This window comes from Ursus arctos, unplaced genomic scaffold (genome assembly GCF_023065955.2).
Source record: "Ursus arctos isolate Adak ecotype North America unplaced genomic scaffold, UrsArc2.0 scaffold_11, whole genome shotgun sequence".
In the NCBI taxonomy this organism is placed as follows: Eukaryota; Metazoa; Chordata; class Mammalia; order Carnivora; family Ursidae; genus Ursus; species Ursus arctos.
Window position 1 is genome coordinate 49,974,159 of NW_026622775.1, and position 17,479 is coordinate 49,991,637.

The 17,479-nt window shown below is 37.5% G+C and overlaps 1 protein-coding gene across 1 annotated transcript in view; it reads right to left on the bottom strand.

Annotated features, from left to right (window-relative positions):
* The window catches only part of NAF1 (nuclear assembly factor 1 ribonucleoprotein), a 46,908-nt gene extending 30,370 nt beyond the window's left edge, over nt 1-16,538 (bottom strand). The window contains exons 1-2 of the mRNA XM_026499589.4: nt 16,008-16,538; nt 11,792-11,960 (exon numbers count right to left, since the gene is read on the bottom strand). Of these exons, the coding sequence (XP_026355374.1) occupies nt 11,792-11,960; nt 16,008-16,336 (498 nt within the window). The 5' untranslated portion in view covers nt 16,337-16,538. The remainder of the gene's footprint in view (nt 1-11,791; nt 11,961-16,007) is intronic.
* Nucleotides 16,539-17,479: the final 941 nt, after the last annotated feature.

The window sequence follows — 17,479 nt, forward strand, 5'->3', positions numbered from 1 at the left end:
TACCAATTCCACAAATGATGAGAGGTTTTCTCACATTCATGCCATCACTGAGAAGCAAACTTTAAATCCTTGCCAGTGTGATAGGTCTACAATATAAAATAACATCTTGCTTTTATTTTAACTTCTTCATGAATCAGGAAGACTGTGCATCCTTGTAGGTTTCCTGGATATCCAATTGTGTTTATGAATCGTTTGTATATTTTACACATTTTTCTTTCAGAGGGTGTATCTTTTTATTAATTTATAAGAGAACTTTAGGTTAAAGAACATTTGCCCTTTACCAAATATGAAGAAAATATCCACTCCCTTTCCTCCCAGAATGGTTTTTAGTATTTAAGTTGCTTAATGAACTTCAGCATTTTAATTTTTATGTAGTTAAATATATCAAGCTTTTTTTTTTTGGCTTTTGAGACTTATGTCACAGAGAGAAAGATCTTCCCTATAACAAAATCACTTTTTAAATTCACTCATATCTCCACTGCTTCTCCAATTTCATTTTTAATACTTGCATATTTGGACCATTCGTAATTTTATTCTTGTTTAAAAACAAGGCACAGATCGGCTTTATCTTTATCCATATTACTGGCCAATTATTCCCAAGTGTTATAGAATAATCCCTTTTTTCCCCTACTGATATGAAAAATAAATTTTAACACATACTAAATGTACTTATATATTTGGGTTTTTTACTGCAATCTCCATTCAGGTCTACTAATCTATTTCAGTGTCAGTACTAAACTATTTCAACAACTGAGCCTTTCATTACATGTTTAATATTTTGGAATAAGGCTAGTTCCTCTATGCATTCCATCCATATTTTCCCCCTGGAATTTTTCTAATAACTATTCTCATGTTTACTTCACTGGACAAACTTTAAAACCATTCTGTCATATCATATTAGTCTTGTTAGTATTGATTAAAATCACACTTAATTAGATTATCTTAGATCCTAAATAGTCCTTAGGTTTATTTGAAGCTATCTCATACCTTATTTGCTATTATAAATTCTTTGTTACTTATTATCTTTTATTGCTATTATAAATGCATCCTTTAGAGCGTATCATTTGAACACAAGAAAACATCATGCTGAAATTTATGGCTAATGACTTTCTTGTATACTTCCAAAAACTAAGTCCTCCTCCTCCTTTTCAATATTATTATATCATATTTTTCACTTTTCAAATACTATTGGTTGGTATGTCCAGAATATCAAGTGTCAAGAAACTGTAATGATAGTGGGCACGATGTACGACTATTTATTAGAAAAGTTTCAAATGTTAAGCGTAACGATGTTTCTTGACTGAAATTTCTTTTTAAAAAGGTTTAAAAAATGACCGTCTATCTCTACTTGTGCTCCTATTTGTGTGTTTTTTTAAAACAGACTGTTGAATTTCATCTAATGCCTTCTCATCATCTTTTGAGATCATTATAACATTATTTACTATAAGGTGAACAGGTCAGCTCCAGGGTCTAATGAAATCCTGATGTTCTCCTCTTCTAAGGATGTCTATGAGACACATCTAGCAATGAGGAAGACAGAGGAAGATGTAGAAAGCCAGAATATCTGTAGTGATGCAGGGACCTACTCTTTTGGTCAAAAGCAGAGTCTGTCAGGCTTAATTCCTGTTTTCCTGTTTCCAACCTATGTATTTACAGGACAAAATTGCCTACAAATGGGGAGGATTTCTGTCTCATATAGAACTAAACTTAAGAGAAAAAAACAGATACTGTTATCTGTGACCACCACCGTACCTCTAATTCCAGTTCAGTGATCCCAGTACCTTATAACATAGGATTGTACATACAGTTTGCTGAGCATTTCTAACAAAACAAAACAAAACAAAACAAAACAAAACACCAATGAAGGCATTAAATTGCCTCTTGATAGTAACAGACCTACCTATAAAAGTGATGTGCATGAAATTTCCATCCCAAATACTCTGCAGAACATAAAAGGTATATAAAGAACTAAATACTGTACATAAAACTTATAAGAAATAAATGAAATCAGTCTAGTACAATTTCAGATCAAAAGTCTATTACGGAACTTACCTTTGAAAGTGCAATTATGTCAAGTAGTATGTTTCCTTTGGAAATGGCAGACATTTTGGGGGTTGGATCAAAGAAGAGATATATTTGTCCCTTTTAAACAAGCATGCTTTCCATGGGCTTTCCATAAAGATTTCTGTCAGGCTCGAAGAGGCAGAACTTTAGAAGGTTAAAAGGAAAGTTCCTTGGACTGCTACGTCAGGTTGGGCAGTATATGATCTTGTCTTGGTATCTGGATGTCAAATGTTATTTTCTCTTCCCTAACTATGAAATCTGAAGTACTGACCTCGACCAAGCCTAGTTAGTCTTTATTAAATTATCCTGCTAATTTTTTTTAAAACAGATTACTGTCTAACATCTTCTGTGTTTTCTTGCTTAAAGTCCATTTCCCTAACTAGACAATAAATCCAACAATAAGCAGGACTTGGTCAGCCTTGCTCATTGCCATAGCACCCAGAACAATGACTAGCACTTAGTAGGTGTTTAACGTATATTTATTAAATGAAATGACTTATCTCATCAGTCTGAGTTAAGCAAAATTCTGAGAAGAGATCAGTCTTTCTCAATCAGAGCAAAATCAGATAATGAAAATATAATTCCCAGAATTCAAGAGAATCCTCAAGGAATTAAAGTTAAAAAGGCAGGCTTCTAAAGAAGCTTCACTGCCCAGGACTAATGCATAGATACCTTAGGTTTGCAGCAGCAAACATTTTTACAATTATTAGATTAACACCTGGCTCCTTGATAACACAGCAGCTGTTCAGCAGCTGTTGCCAGTAAGATAACGAATAAATCTGCTCAGTCGCATAATCTCCTTTCAAGAAATAAAATCACTTTACTTTTCCATGAGCGGGGAAAGGATGTGCTGATGTCACAGCAAAGAGAGAAAACACACAAACTTAAATTAGGGAAAAAACAGTAGCCAGAACACATATTGAAGAACATTACCACTCTTGACTGGACACATAGGATATAAAGAATTCGAAGTAAAAGGCATGGTGATAAACTAAAAAACTAAAGGTAGAGGTGATGAGGGAAACCTGGGATAGAAAGACCTTCTCCATCATACAAGCAAAATCCAAATGTACTGAAAATAAAGATAAGAAGGCTACTTACTGCAGGTAAGGAAGATTAAAGTATGAGCCTGGATTACCCTACAACCCTCATGGAAAGCTGGATAAGTGGGTAAGAAAGGCTCCTTTTATTCTGCTTATCCAATACCAGACACTAACTACATTTGATTATTTAAATTTAATTAACTAAAATTAAGTAAAATTTAAAATGCAGTCTTTGGTTGGACTAGCCACACTTCAAATGCTCAACTGCTACAGCAGTAACACAGCGTGGATATAGAACATTTCCATCACCGCAAGAAGCTCTACTGAACAGCACTGCTTTATGTTTTCATACATCCAAAAAGCCCTCCATTACAAAACATACACCTGGTATTAATAGCATCACTCTATTTTTTGCCATTAATACAAATATAATTTTAAGGCCACATTATAACAGCATACACCATATTGCTATGAAGTCTTTATTTATTTATTTATTTATTTATTTATTTATTTATTTATTTGACAGAGAGAGAGAGACAGCCAGCGAGAGAGGGAACACAAGCAGGGGGAGTGGGAGAGGAAGAAGCAGGCTCCCAGTGGAGGAGCCCGATGCGGGGCTCGATCCCAGAACGCTGGGACCACACCGACCTGAAGGCAGAGGCCTAACGACTGAGCCACCCAGGCACCCCTGCTATGAAGTCTTAATGATAGCCTGAATACTTTACCTGGGAAACGATCTGTGATAAATCTCTATTTTTGCTAGGGTTACTTCCCTCAAATTATGTCTTGGGGTATAGTATCTACAACTAGAGATAAATATCCATGCTATCATTTAAATAAAGTTAATATTATGCTTACTAGCTCAAAACAAATGTTATTCATAATAACAAAGAATAGACACAGAAAGGAAGAAAAATACTTCACATCATTAGCAAAAGAGAAGGCCACAAGGAAATAAAAATCCCCAGATACATAATACCATTTGGCAAATGAACTACTAAAATTCACCATACTAAAGAAATTCAATCATGTATTTCCTACAATCTACAGTTCCAAGTCAAAGGCTCTATTAAAAGACAATATGGTCCAAGCATATGCAATTTAAGGAAGCTTACATTACGATAGAATCATCTATCACCATGACAAAACGCACTATATTATTCAGAAACCAAATAATCAAGGAAGTTCAAATGATCAAATTCTAATGTTGCTATGTATGCATGTCTACACAAGTACTAAAAATACACCAGACTGCAATCTACCTGTTACTAGTTCTGAATCTGCTCTCCCCCACTTAAATACTACCTTAGGCAAATCACTTTCTTTCTCAGAATCAGTTTTCTTATCTCTAAATAGTGAGAAAACTGAGCAAAAGTTCTGAATATTTCATGCAAATGGCTAATACAATTTAAAAAATGTTCAACTGCATGTAATCAAAATGACAGCACATTAAGATAGAAATTATATACCAGCCTCAAACACAACTACTATAATTCTGGATAACAGATGCCCTTAACTATAGCATTAAAGAGCATGGTTCTACCTATACTTCTGAAATATTCATGAAAGAGCAATTATTGTTTGTATTACAAGAATATTATTATCTTCTGATTCCTGAACACCTGGTATGGCCTACAAGGTTGTTCAGTTAAGCAAAACATTCAAATGAGTACCACATAACATTAAAAATCTCCCCTATTAAAAAAATTAAACTACAGACACACTAGTTAAAATATGGATGTCTAAGACTTCTAGTGCAAAACTGGAAGGAACTAATGGGTCAAAAATGGCCCTCTAAGAAGATGACGCCTGTAAATTACCATGACCTTGCATTCTCTAGCTCTTTGAAGACTTATTATTGGGCAAGAAAAAAAAATCAGTAATTTATGATTTTCTGAGACAAAATTATCTAAAGAACCTTGATTTGGGTTTTCACTCACAAACCTAGAAAAAAGGCAGCAGGGGGTAATGGAAAAGGAATCAAACATTCCAAATGGCCACTAATCCCTTCTGGTGCTAGACTGGGGAGAATTTTTAAAAGTAAGGAAAGTGGAATAAAATTATCTGACCACTTTCCTTGTGTTACCCAAGAATAGAGGACATGCATGTGGCAGCCAATTACCTGATGCTATTAGGTGAGCCTTCACTTTTCAGATATGGTTGGAAAGTAGGATCCAATCCCTGGAGTACTGAGAGCCATGATTGGAAACTTTTTTTTTTTTCCCTATAGCTGGTAAAACATATTGGAAAAACGAATGGATTAGGTCTGTACACTGTGTGGTAACTAAGGCCACATATAACATTTAGTCTAATTCATCAACTTAACAAAAGTACTTTTACAATGTTCCATGGAACTCAATACACATTAATCGCCCTTATTAATTACCCTGTTGTGTATGACACTAAACTTAAGATTGAGACTAGCCCATTAAATATTTTCACCTAAAAAATGAAAACCAACACTTCTTTGCAATGTCTTCATATTTTTCTTTTTAAATAAATATTATGTTCTTGCCCTGTTTTTCTCTAAAACTGTCAAAAACAAAGTTCATAAGAATATCTTCAAAAGTTGACTCACATAAAATTGTAATCCATCTCAATAAGAAAAAACCTTCAACAGTATAATTCTAAGCATTATCTTTTATGTTACCCAAGGAGTCTTTATTTCATCAAATCTAAGACACTGACTTTATATATCACAAAGATAAAAGCACTGCCAAGTAATTGTAAAATGTCAACAATTATTAGAGCCAAATTTCAAAATGAACAAGTGACCATTTTAAAAGTGACAACTTCATGGGGCGCCTGGGTGGTGCAGTCGTTAAGCGTCTGCCTTCGGCTCGGGGCGTGATCCCGGCATTCTGGGATCGAGCCCCACATCAGCCTCATCCACTAGGAGCCTGCTTCTTCCTCTCCCACTCCCCCTGCTTGTGTTCCCTCTCTCGCTAGCTGTCTCCCTCTGTTAAATAAATAAATAAAATCTTTAAAAAAAAAAAAAAAGTGACAACTTCAGGTGTATGGATGATAAATGAATGAACAAAGAAACACTCCCTGATCCCCTACTATGTAACCAACACTGGGAATACAACTGTCATGCAACAGACTCTATCTAATCAGTGGGAAAGTTCATATTCTCCTCACCCGTCACCTTTCCATACCTATCCTATCCATCTTGCAAATCCAGGATGACCTCCTTGACCATTGCGCTTTAAGTTATCTCCTCTTCCACTCAATCCTACAACTTTGTATGTCCAGTACCGTTCATCTCACATTCAATCCTTAACTTTCTAGTGTCACTTTGCTTTTAGCAAAAGTGTGTATGCTCACTCTCTAGCTAGATTCTCTTTTAACAGACATCTGTCTTTATCCTCTAAAGTAATCAGAACTTATTAAAATCTACTGAGGAATGGGGGAATATAATAAATGGAATGCTTCTGTGTAATAACCACATATATATGGTATATACACACACACAGCAAACATACATCCTTACTTAACTAAATAAAACACTATCTGAAGTGTATGGATCATTTCTGTTTGCTATAAGCTTTAGTAAAATAACTTTGTATAATGAAACACAAAATTTTAATTTTTTAAAAAATCTGAGCACTATTTTTAAAGAGCACCAAATATTAATTTAAAAATATCTCCTCTCAAGTACATAGAGCCATTTCTTAAATATCATTTTGAAAAGAATGTTAAAAAGTGTCATCAGTATTCTATGATAAAGTGTAATAATTTCAAATACATTTAGAGTCATAAAATGCTGAAGTTGAAAAAGGCCTGCATTTAGGGCAAAACTTATAAAGTAAGCTATGCCTTGAAACCAACATATTCAGTCAATGATTATTAAGTGAAGACGCTAGGGCACTGTAATTTCATGCACGGCAGGAGATCAAAAAGTATGAAATAATCCGCTGTAACTTCTGACCACTTGAGGTGGCCCAGATATTTCCATATCCTCATGTTAGGATGTTTTACGACATGTGTCTGCACTGCCAAAACCAGAAAGAAAATATAATATACTCAACCTAACTACAAAATGCATTTGTTTTACATTATAATATAGGCAGTCTCCAAATTATGAAGGTACCAAGAACTGCATACAAGCATTACATTTTTTCTTAGTCATGCTATATTATGTGTATAAATACACACTAATATGCCTACTGCAGTATTATCCATTTTTTGTCCTCATAAGCACTGTAACCATAACTTTTAAATGTTATGTAAAACCTTTCAGGTTTTCAGAAGAGAAAATAATAGGCATTAATTTACAAAATTCATTTCTAAAAAAAGTTCTGAAATGTCACAATCCCATAAATGTGTTTATGATTCTGAATTTTTAATTATGCCTGATTTATTTAAATAAACAATTCAAGGCATAAATTGCTGAGAAAATTTTTCAAAAATGACCTAATTTTCCAATTCACTGAAACACTGAATAAAACGTATGTGGTTTAATGTAGTTTCAAAGCTGAAATACGTATGCCGCTTTACATTTACTGTGTAGGTTATATATAAACCTTCTCAGCATTAAAGAGGAGTTTATGATCAAAAGAATAATTCCACTTGGTTAAATTTAACAGCATATATTACATAACTGTGACATTATAAAAAGAGCCAACTAAGACTACTCTCCTTTTCAATGCCTCTATAGCTAACCACTCCTTTTTTTTTCTCTTTTCCTCATCCCTTTTTCTAAATCAAGATATAACCATATCCTGTCATCCCAAGGGATTGTTGCAACTCTCTAAGGCTTAATTCTAAAAGAGCAATCTTGAGGTTACTTCACTGTAGCTCCCATATACTTACCATTAAAGATCTGAAATAGTTAGTAGTTAGATCACCAGGATCTAACTTCCCAACAATGGAAAAGATTTAAAAAGCTAGATCCAGGGAGGTGACATTCCTGTCTGACAAACAGACCAACTGGAGGTAAAACTTAAGCTCCGCATGCCTGAATGGCAAGAGAAAACAGCCCAGAATATAAGACAATTTATATAATGGACATAAAACTGGGTTAAAATGGGCATGTCTGGGGTGCCTGGGTGGCGTAGTTGTTAGGCATCTGTCTTCGGCTCAGGGCGTGATCCCGGCATTATGGGATCGAGCCCCACATCAGGCTCCTCCGCTGGGAGCCTGCTTCTTCCTCTCCCACTCCCCCTGCTTGTGTTCCCTCTCTCGCTGGCTGTCTCTGTCAAATAAATAAATAAGATATTTTAAAAAAAGAATAAAAAAGGGCATGTCTATGTTCCAGAGATCTCTAAAGATCCAGCACAAACTCTGAAATTGATAGAACTGCTTGGCCCATTTTAATTTAGGTATACCTTTTAGTAAAGACAACCTGGATAGAATGGTTCATTAATTTTCCTCAGCATTTCATTAGGAAATTAAATAGAATACATAGATCAAATGCTCCATGCACAATCCCTGCTAAGAGGATATACCAGTATGACCTGAACAAAATGGTACATTTGACACTGGCTAGAGCTGGTTTTAACAAGAGGGGACAGTTCCCAGGAAAGTCGACTGTCATTTTCAAAACACACATACACACACACAAATACACATACACAAACAAACTAATCTAATAAGTAATAGGTTTGTCCCAAAATTCAGCAAAGAAATATAGCACTAATTGGCTGGTTCAAGGGGAAGATCAAAGTAGAAGACACTGTATTTAGAGCCAGGGTCACATAATCTACATGCCAGCTAGAATTAAAAAAAGATTAATCTATAGGTAAACTGAAGAAGTCAGTGAATAAAGAAAGAATAAAATGACACTCAGAGAACTATGAGAATATCCAAGAGGCATATAAAAGAAACAGCATGGTTATCCTCAAGAGCTGCCTTAGTTCCCAATGGTTTTCCTAACCAAATAAGTTTACAATGTATCCCCCTTCTCTTGAGGTAAGTGGAGAGTCTTTTTTGCTCACAACCACAAGAGTCTAACATTAGCCACATGTGATAACCCTTTCCAAGTATTTCCTTTGTACTCTCTATACAAGATGACTATTATTACCAACTAAACAGCATCCCTTTCTGAAATGGATAGAAGACTTACTTTCTTATGACAGAGAACCCATTCCTGGTGGTTTGCATGAGGTTGGTATCGCCCACCCAACCCTCAAGCTCCTCGAAATACACACACATTCACACTCCCTTTCTGTCAACTGGTTTTTACATGTTCCCGCCCTCACACTTGCCCATGTGCTTTCTCTAAAGCACTCACTTTCCTACATACCCTCCCACACAAATGGGAGTGACTATGTGACTCATGCCCAAGCAATCCAAATACACATTCCACTAGCCTCAGTGATGTGTTTAGGGCTGTGTACTAGGCCCCAGGTAAACCAGTACAAGTCCTCCCCATGACTTTCATGTAGGAATACCAATCACCAAACTGCCAGCCCCATGGAGAAAAACCTACTAAGCAAGAAAGAAGGAGAGTCCTAAAGATACTGAGTACATGTAGCCATACCATCCTGGTCTTCAGGACCAAGTCATTCTCTTCCCTTAACTTCAGAGTCGGAAGTTCTGAAGGAGTCCTAATATACTCTTTCGTGGCCCTAAGTCAAAGATTTATGGCAATCCAGGGAACTCATTCCTCTACTTAACTCTAGTAGCAGTGGTCTCAAGGACTAGGAACGTCCAATAAGTTGCCTTCCTAGTCATGTAAATATAAAGTGAACAGCTACTCAAGAATCCAAAGCTGAAAAATAAAAACTATAATTGCTTCTTCCATCCTTCTCAAAGATCCCCTGGAATTGGCATAAAAAGGAACAGATTGGCCCACGGTTCAAGTTTCAAAAGCTGACATACCTTTCCAGCAAAAATGTAATATTCTGATATGAGCCAAACGTACACTCTCACAATTTAATAGCACTTCCAAAATTATACTTGTCTGCGTTTATTTACTGTCTGCCTCTCTCCATCAGGCATATATGAGAGCAGAAACTGGAGGTCTTGTTTACAGCACCTACTATATGGCCGGTGTGCTATAACAGTTGAAGAATGAATGAATGTAGGATGCCTATTGTTCTCTCGTTCATTCCATAATCATATATTACTGTTGACTGACAACCGTATCTGTCAAGCACTCTATTGGACACTACAGGAACTACAAAGATCAGATATGAACTCAGCCCTTCAGAATGTGGTCCCTGACCTCGGTGTGAACATGGACCCTTTTAGTTTTCTGAGGAAAATATGAGCACTCTACCAAGAAAAATACTTAAACATATAGACTAAGACTTTGCATTAAATTTCAAGAGAGTCACAAACTAAGAATTTCAGGTCAAGTAAGATAAATAAGAAAATGACACATATAAAAAGTACTGTGGTCCTTTACTTGTTGATTTTTATACTCTGAGAAAATTTGAGTAGAAAGGTGACCAAGATACAAGAGAAAGACCAAAGAAGTCTCCCAGTAATTTCACAAAATAGTCATAAGTTGGGAAAGCCTTTGCATAAAAAGACCAGTAAGGGATAGCAATGTCTGTAGTATGAAAACAAGAACCACTGATGTGAAGCTGCATAAAAGCCCTAGGGGTTTTCAAAACATAAAGCAGAAGTGAGATAGGAAATTTCTCATTACAAGTAGAGAAAAAGAAATAATATTGGTAGAATTCGGGCATGAAAAGGTGCCCAATTACCTCGAGACTTTTAAAATGTTTTCGAACCTTGCATTAAACTCTTCCATTGATTTAAGTATTACATAATAAATGTAATTAGCTTTTTAAAAAGCATTAGTAGTAACTATAAAGTACATGTGGGTGTAGGGAGAGTAAAAACGTGGCAATACAGCCTATATTCTGAAATTCCGAGGAGATGTTCCTCTTGGATCATGAGGTTTCTTTTTTTTTTTAAGATTTTATTTATTTATTTGATAGAGATAGAGACACCCAACAAGAGAGGGAACACAAGCAGGGGCAGTGGGAGAGGAAGAAGCAGGCTCCCAGCAGAGGAGCCTGATGTGGGGCTCGATCCCAGGACTCTGGGATCACGCCCTGAGCTGGAAGGCAGACACTTAACGACTGAGCCACCCAGGCGCCCCGGATCATGAGGTTTCAACCAAACTACCATCATCCTTCTAGGATGGAAGGAAGAAAAGAAAATAACCACATAAGAGTCAACTTTACAAACCAAACCTATCAAGTGCCAATAAACACCATCCTATAATAAACAAGTTTTCTCCATCTGCAACAAAAATGCTCCCAAAACTTCAAGTTAATAGGAGTCCTAAGAAACTCAACCCATCTAATTTTACTTTCTACTTCTCTTAAATGCAATCAATTAAAAAGATTTCAATTACTGCTGAGCAACATTTTCTTACTTGTGGACAAAAAAACCCCCAAACAAAAAACAAAAACCAAGGTTGTAAATCTACATAAGAAATCTTCGTAGGAAAGATAAAAAACAAAAAATAGCAAGCTAACGTGGATGCCCATCAAGAACTATTATCAAATATTAGAGTTAGAAGCAACCTTAGAAACCTTAGCAACCAGATCAATCTTCTCTTTTATTTAAAAAAACCAAGGCATAGCAAAAGTATGCCCAATAAGAGGCTAAGAAGTCTCCAAATTTACAGAGCTAGATATAGGCCAAATGAGATCACTATTAGTATCATAACATATTTTATAACATTCAAATTAGGTTTAGTAACAAATCTAAGTACTTACATTAAGGAGTAACTCATCTTTTGTTTTAAGAGGAAAATTCTTACTTTCCTTCTCAGTTTGTAAATCATCTTCTCCATCGGACAGCAGTGGAGGAAGTGATATACAAGAGGAAGATGATGAGGAAGATGACGATGAGGAGGAGGAGCTTGAACTATCTGAATCTGTTTCACTGCAGGGAAGAAAAAGTCAAAAACTTAGTAAAGCATTATCATAATGGTATCAGATTATAATTTTTCAACTAGGAAATATCTACTATGTATTTATTGTTGCCGATATAATTCAAAAGCTAACATTTCAAAGTTGACTATGGTATTTGGAAAGTAGTCTTTAATTCATTGATAACATTTTCAAAACCCCTGCTATAACCCAAACCCTATTATTATAATAGTCTCACATATCACACATTGGTCTTAATATAATTAAGCATGTGGCAAATCACTGACAAAAGAGAGCTTTGGACTAAGGCACCTTTCTTATTAGTCATCAATGACCAGATCATTTACTTGCCAATAAAATGTTCTCAGTCTTCATACAACTTGGAAACTCCTGAAAGTTACCAACCATGTTGACCACTCTACTCTAAAACTCCCTTAGCCCTTGGCTCCCACAGCAATTGCTACCAGTAATCCTCCTCTTAGTTTAAATTTTGTTTGCTGGCTTTCTCCCTCAGCCCATTTTATGAGCTGTTTTTAAAAGTTCCACCCTCATTTTCTCTTCTCTCTGTCCTCTTCCCATGGATAATGTCATTCACTCAAATGATTTCAATCATCACCCATGTATAAATAACTCCTAAATCATCAGCCTTGATATTGGTAACTTCTAGGCTCCACTCCTGATCTCCAGCTGCATACTGGCCACCTCTGTATGAATAACCTACACTTACCTCATTCTAGCAACTGGAAAACACACACACACACACACACACACACACACATAAACACAAAACAAACAAACAAACAAACAAAACACCCCACATTCTCCTTACTGAACCTGCTTCTTTCCTTGAGCCTCTATTCTATTTCATTGCTTAGTCTTCAATCCAGTCACTATACGTAGAAACCCTGGAATCATTCTGAGTCAATGCCATATCACAGTCAATGATAAAATCCTACCTTCAAATGGCAAACATCACTCCTATTCCATTTCTCAATCCATTTCCACTGTTACTATGACCCTATTTAGAGAAGATCATCATTTCTCACCTATTTTTCTGTAGTAATTGTATGACTGACGTCAATACTAGAAGTCTCTTCCCACAACAATCAACCCTTCCTCCTACTGCTGTTACCTTCATCCTCTCATGACCTTCCATCCTAACAGTTCACACGCTTGCTTTAAAAAAAAAAAAAAAATCCACAATTGGACATTAGATATGAAGGAATTATCAATTTTGTTATGTGTGATAACTGTGATTACATAAAAGAATATCCTCTTAGAGAATGCATGCTGAAACATTTAGGGACAAAGTTCATAATATCTACAAATGACTTTAAAAGGGCTCAATAACATACATATGTGAAACTAAGTTCTGAAATGTTGGTAAGTGTTAAAGCAAGGTGATGGCTATTATGTGTTTGTACCGTCCCTTCCATTTTTTTATTAAGAAAACATTAAACATAGAGAAAAGCTTTAAAATTTCTCTATAAATCTGTAATGTGTACAAGATAAAGGCCATCTCAGAGCCCTTAGCAATCAGGTTCCTGGCAACCTTCACAATCCCATCTTCTGCCACATCTAGCACAGAAGCATATAAAACGTCCCAAATCCCTTTGTACTTTCACTACCTCATGCCATTATTTGTGCTATTTCCTTTTCTGGAATGTCCCCAGGGCAGAAAAGTCCCATTCCTCTTTGTAAGCTCAACTCAAATATTATCTCCTCTGAAGTCATCCCCTATCCACCAAAAGTAGTAGATTTACTTCTTTCTGTATCTCTCAGAGCATTTTTTTTCAAACTGTCTAGTACAGCCTGTCTCATACTATCCATAATTCACTGAAAAACATGTCTTCTCAGATGGATTATTAAGTGCTTAAAACAAAGGCACTAGTTCTGGCAAGTATGGTCCTTCCTTCTGTTGCAGGGATAATGGGCACCCATTCACAACCGAACTCCTTCCTCTATTACTATATTATGAATATTCCCCTCTCTCCCAGATCATTCCTATCAGCATACCAAATTCCACAGTACCTCTGTTGAATTCCTCCAGCTATGGCCTCATTTTTCCCCTTAAAGTTTCTTGACAGAGGTGTTAACACATGCTTCTCTGCTCCTTTATTTTCCAATCAGTCTTTACCCCAAATTGGCTTCCATCACCACCACTCCTTTACAAGGTCACCAACAATCTCCATGTTGTCAAGTTCGGTGGACGTCTTTCTGTCATCTTAACTTTTCAGCAACATCTGACACGATTCCCACTTAACTTCCCCAAAAAACTTCCATATTTTGGCATCCAGTATGCTACCGTGGTATTCCACCCTCATGCGTGGAATACCTTTTAATCACTTAAGAGAGACTAAATAGACATAACATCCAAATGCACTGTTTGAGAATCTTGTTTGAATTCTAATTCAAACAAACCAACTGTTAAAAGACAACTACAGAAATACGAATACGGACTGGGTATTAGGTGATATTAAGGAATTAGGGTTAATTCTACTATGTTTCATAATGACATGGTGGTTACATAACAAGTACTTTATCAGTTAGAAATGTAAAGAACATATAGATAAGGTGACATACTGTTTGAGATTTGCTTTAAAAATCTCAGGTAAAAAAAAACGTTAGAAATACTAGATAAGACAAGATTAGCAAAATACTTGAAATTGTTTGAGTGTGGTGATGAATACATTTGCATTCATTATATTAGCCTCTACTTTTAACAAATTTGAAAATGTCCATAATAAAAAGTTGAGTAAATCCTAGCTGTAAGCTGATGTTCAAATTTACATCACCAGTCCAGAACTGTCCTCTCAACTTTAAACTCATTATCCTACTGCTTTTCTGACATCTCCAATTAGCTGTCAAAGAAATCTCAAATTAACTGTCCAAATTGAACACTCCTATTGGTCTCCAGCTGCCATCCCAGATAGGTTACTCCCCATTTTACTAAACAGCACCATCATCCACCCAGCTGATGCCTCCTTGTCTAGCCCAGTACCCCATCTATTAGAGTGACTTCAAAATACTTAATCCAGACAACCATAGTCGCATCCTGGACTCATGCAACATCTTTCCAGCTCTTTCTACACTAAGCCCTGTTCCACTCATGCTTCTCTGCTTTCACTCTTGAACCCAGTTCAATTCCTTCTCTACAGAGCAAAGCTTATTAGAATATTAACTAACTAGAATATTAACTAACACTTAGAATTAAAACTTTAACATGGCTACACAGTCTTACAGGGCTGGGCTCTTCTATTACTTTCTCCATGCCTTGCTTGTTCCTGCATTGTAATTTTCAACACCGCTCATCTATGTACTGATGTATTTAACTTTATTTTTCATCCTTCTCACTAGGATGTAGGACAGGGATATTTTATTCACCTATTCAGTTTCCCACATAACACACTCAAATATCTGTAGACAACGTTCAGTGTGATTTAGTAACATCCTACAACCTTAAGTCCGCTGTCACCACAGGTTTCATATTTAAAAGACACGGGGAGGGGGGTGCTGTCTATAAAACCTACCCAGATCATACAACAAGGCTAAATAACAAATGTTTCGCTAATCTCATGGGCACGTGCTCCCTGCAAGGATTCTACAAAATTATCAGGACCCAAACTGGAAACGTATAAAAATCCTTTAACTGGTCCTTAACTCATCTGGTTCAAAAAACAAGGCCACACTCTAAACCCGATTCTTCCTAAAAAGATCTGACACAAAATTTAAGGTTATGACCACAAAAGGACACGCCAAATTGAGTGGTTATCGAAATAATCCAATATCCCCAGGGGTTGGTCATTTTGTTTGTTTTTGTTTTTGCGATCTATATATTAGACCTTTCAGACTACCAGATTTAGTAAAGAGGGCTCTGATTATTAATCTCGGATTCGCAACGCGATTTGCACAGAAGGGCAAGAAATGGGCGGTCCGAGCTACTTGTCAACACGTGCGCCGCGAGCTTCAGCTACCTCTCCCCTCTCCCAGGCCCACGCGGGCGCCCTCTCAGTCCCCGACCCCGGCTACCCCCGCAGCTCCAAGACCCCCAGCACCCGACCTGTCCGAGTCCGAATCCGAGTCCGAAGTCTCCAGAGAGTCTGGGGTCCCCGCCTGCTCTGCAGCGCCTGGGACGGTGACGCAGTTCCCTCCGGGTGGAGGTTCTGGCCTTGACTGCGGCGCGAATTCAAGCGGCTGCTTCTCTGCAGGCTGAGCCTCCGCGGCCTGTCCGGTGTCCGGCGACTCCTCATCCAACTGCAGTGACGGCCCTGGCTCTGGGACAGGTACAGAGCCCGGAGACCGCGCCGCCTGACCTTGGCCATCCCCCAAACCGGTGCCATTAAATTTGAGAGTTTCCAGCTGAGCGGCGGCGGCCTCCACTACTTCCATGGCGTCTATTCAGAGACCCAGTCAGGCTCACGTTCAGGGCCCTCACACAGGCTCGCGGCTCGCTAGGGAAAAGATGGAACAACCCTGCGGGCTGTTACTGCACCTGGGCCCGACTTCCCACGTTTCTCGGGTAACTACACGCCGAACTGCTTGGAGACACGCCCCCGCCGTTCACACAGCGGCACTTCCGGGGGAGCGTACTACGTGACGTGACGCGATTGCGCTCACCGGGAGCGGGGCAGGGCCTTTGGAAACCAGACCTCGCGCGGTCCTAAACCCGCCGTTTTCATTACCTCCTCAAGCTACAGCTCGTATCGGTGGGATCAAGCGGTTAGGCTTTCCCGGGCCAATTCGACTTGAAGCGGAAATGCGAAGGAGGGCTTGTAGGACAGAGGAGATGGCTGATTGTATGAATCTCTGTACGTAAGAAACTTGAGCCAGGAACTCTTGAACAGACACTTCTAGTAAACTTCGTTAAATGAAGCTGCATAATAGATAGCAAGGACGTTAACCATTCATCTCAAAAAAATTACTACACCTATTCCTTGAGTTTCTCCAAAACACTCTCAAAAAGAGCAGTAATAGTGGACGTAATCGTTGCTGCCTGTTGATGTTATGGCGGTATCTATATGGTAGTTGACGCCACTTCATAGAAAGGGTGAGATGGGACTAAAATGAACTAACTTAGCCTGGGGAACTATTATTCTAAATCATAAAGAAGATAAGCAAAAAGTTCTTAGGATTGAAGCAGAGATCGGAATTTTATGGTTTCCTTTTAGAACTTTAGTTCAATGCATCAGCGCCTCCAGCAATAATAAGTAATAATCCTCGTTACCATTTATTAAGCATGCAGATGTGCCAAGGACGGTGCTAAAGATTTTAACAATTATTTACTGAGAATGTATTGTATGCACACCACAGTAGCAGACCTTCATAGAAACTTAAGACTAATACATAGCCTTTTATTTTAAGGAGCTTACAATCTAACTGAAGTAAAAAAGTCAATGCACAGGAGATAACTAGAAAGATATTTGAAACGTGGAATACAGGACACAAGTTCAGCCGTCATAGGAAGTTAAGTAAAACTGGTGGACTGTATCATGGAAAGCCTCCAAAGAGAAATGGGAATTTAAACTTGAGATA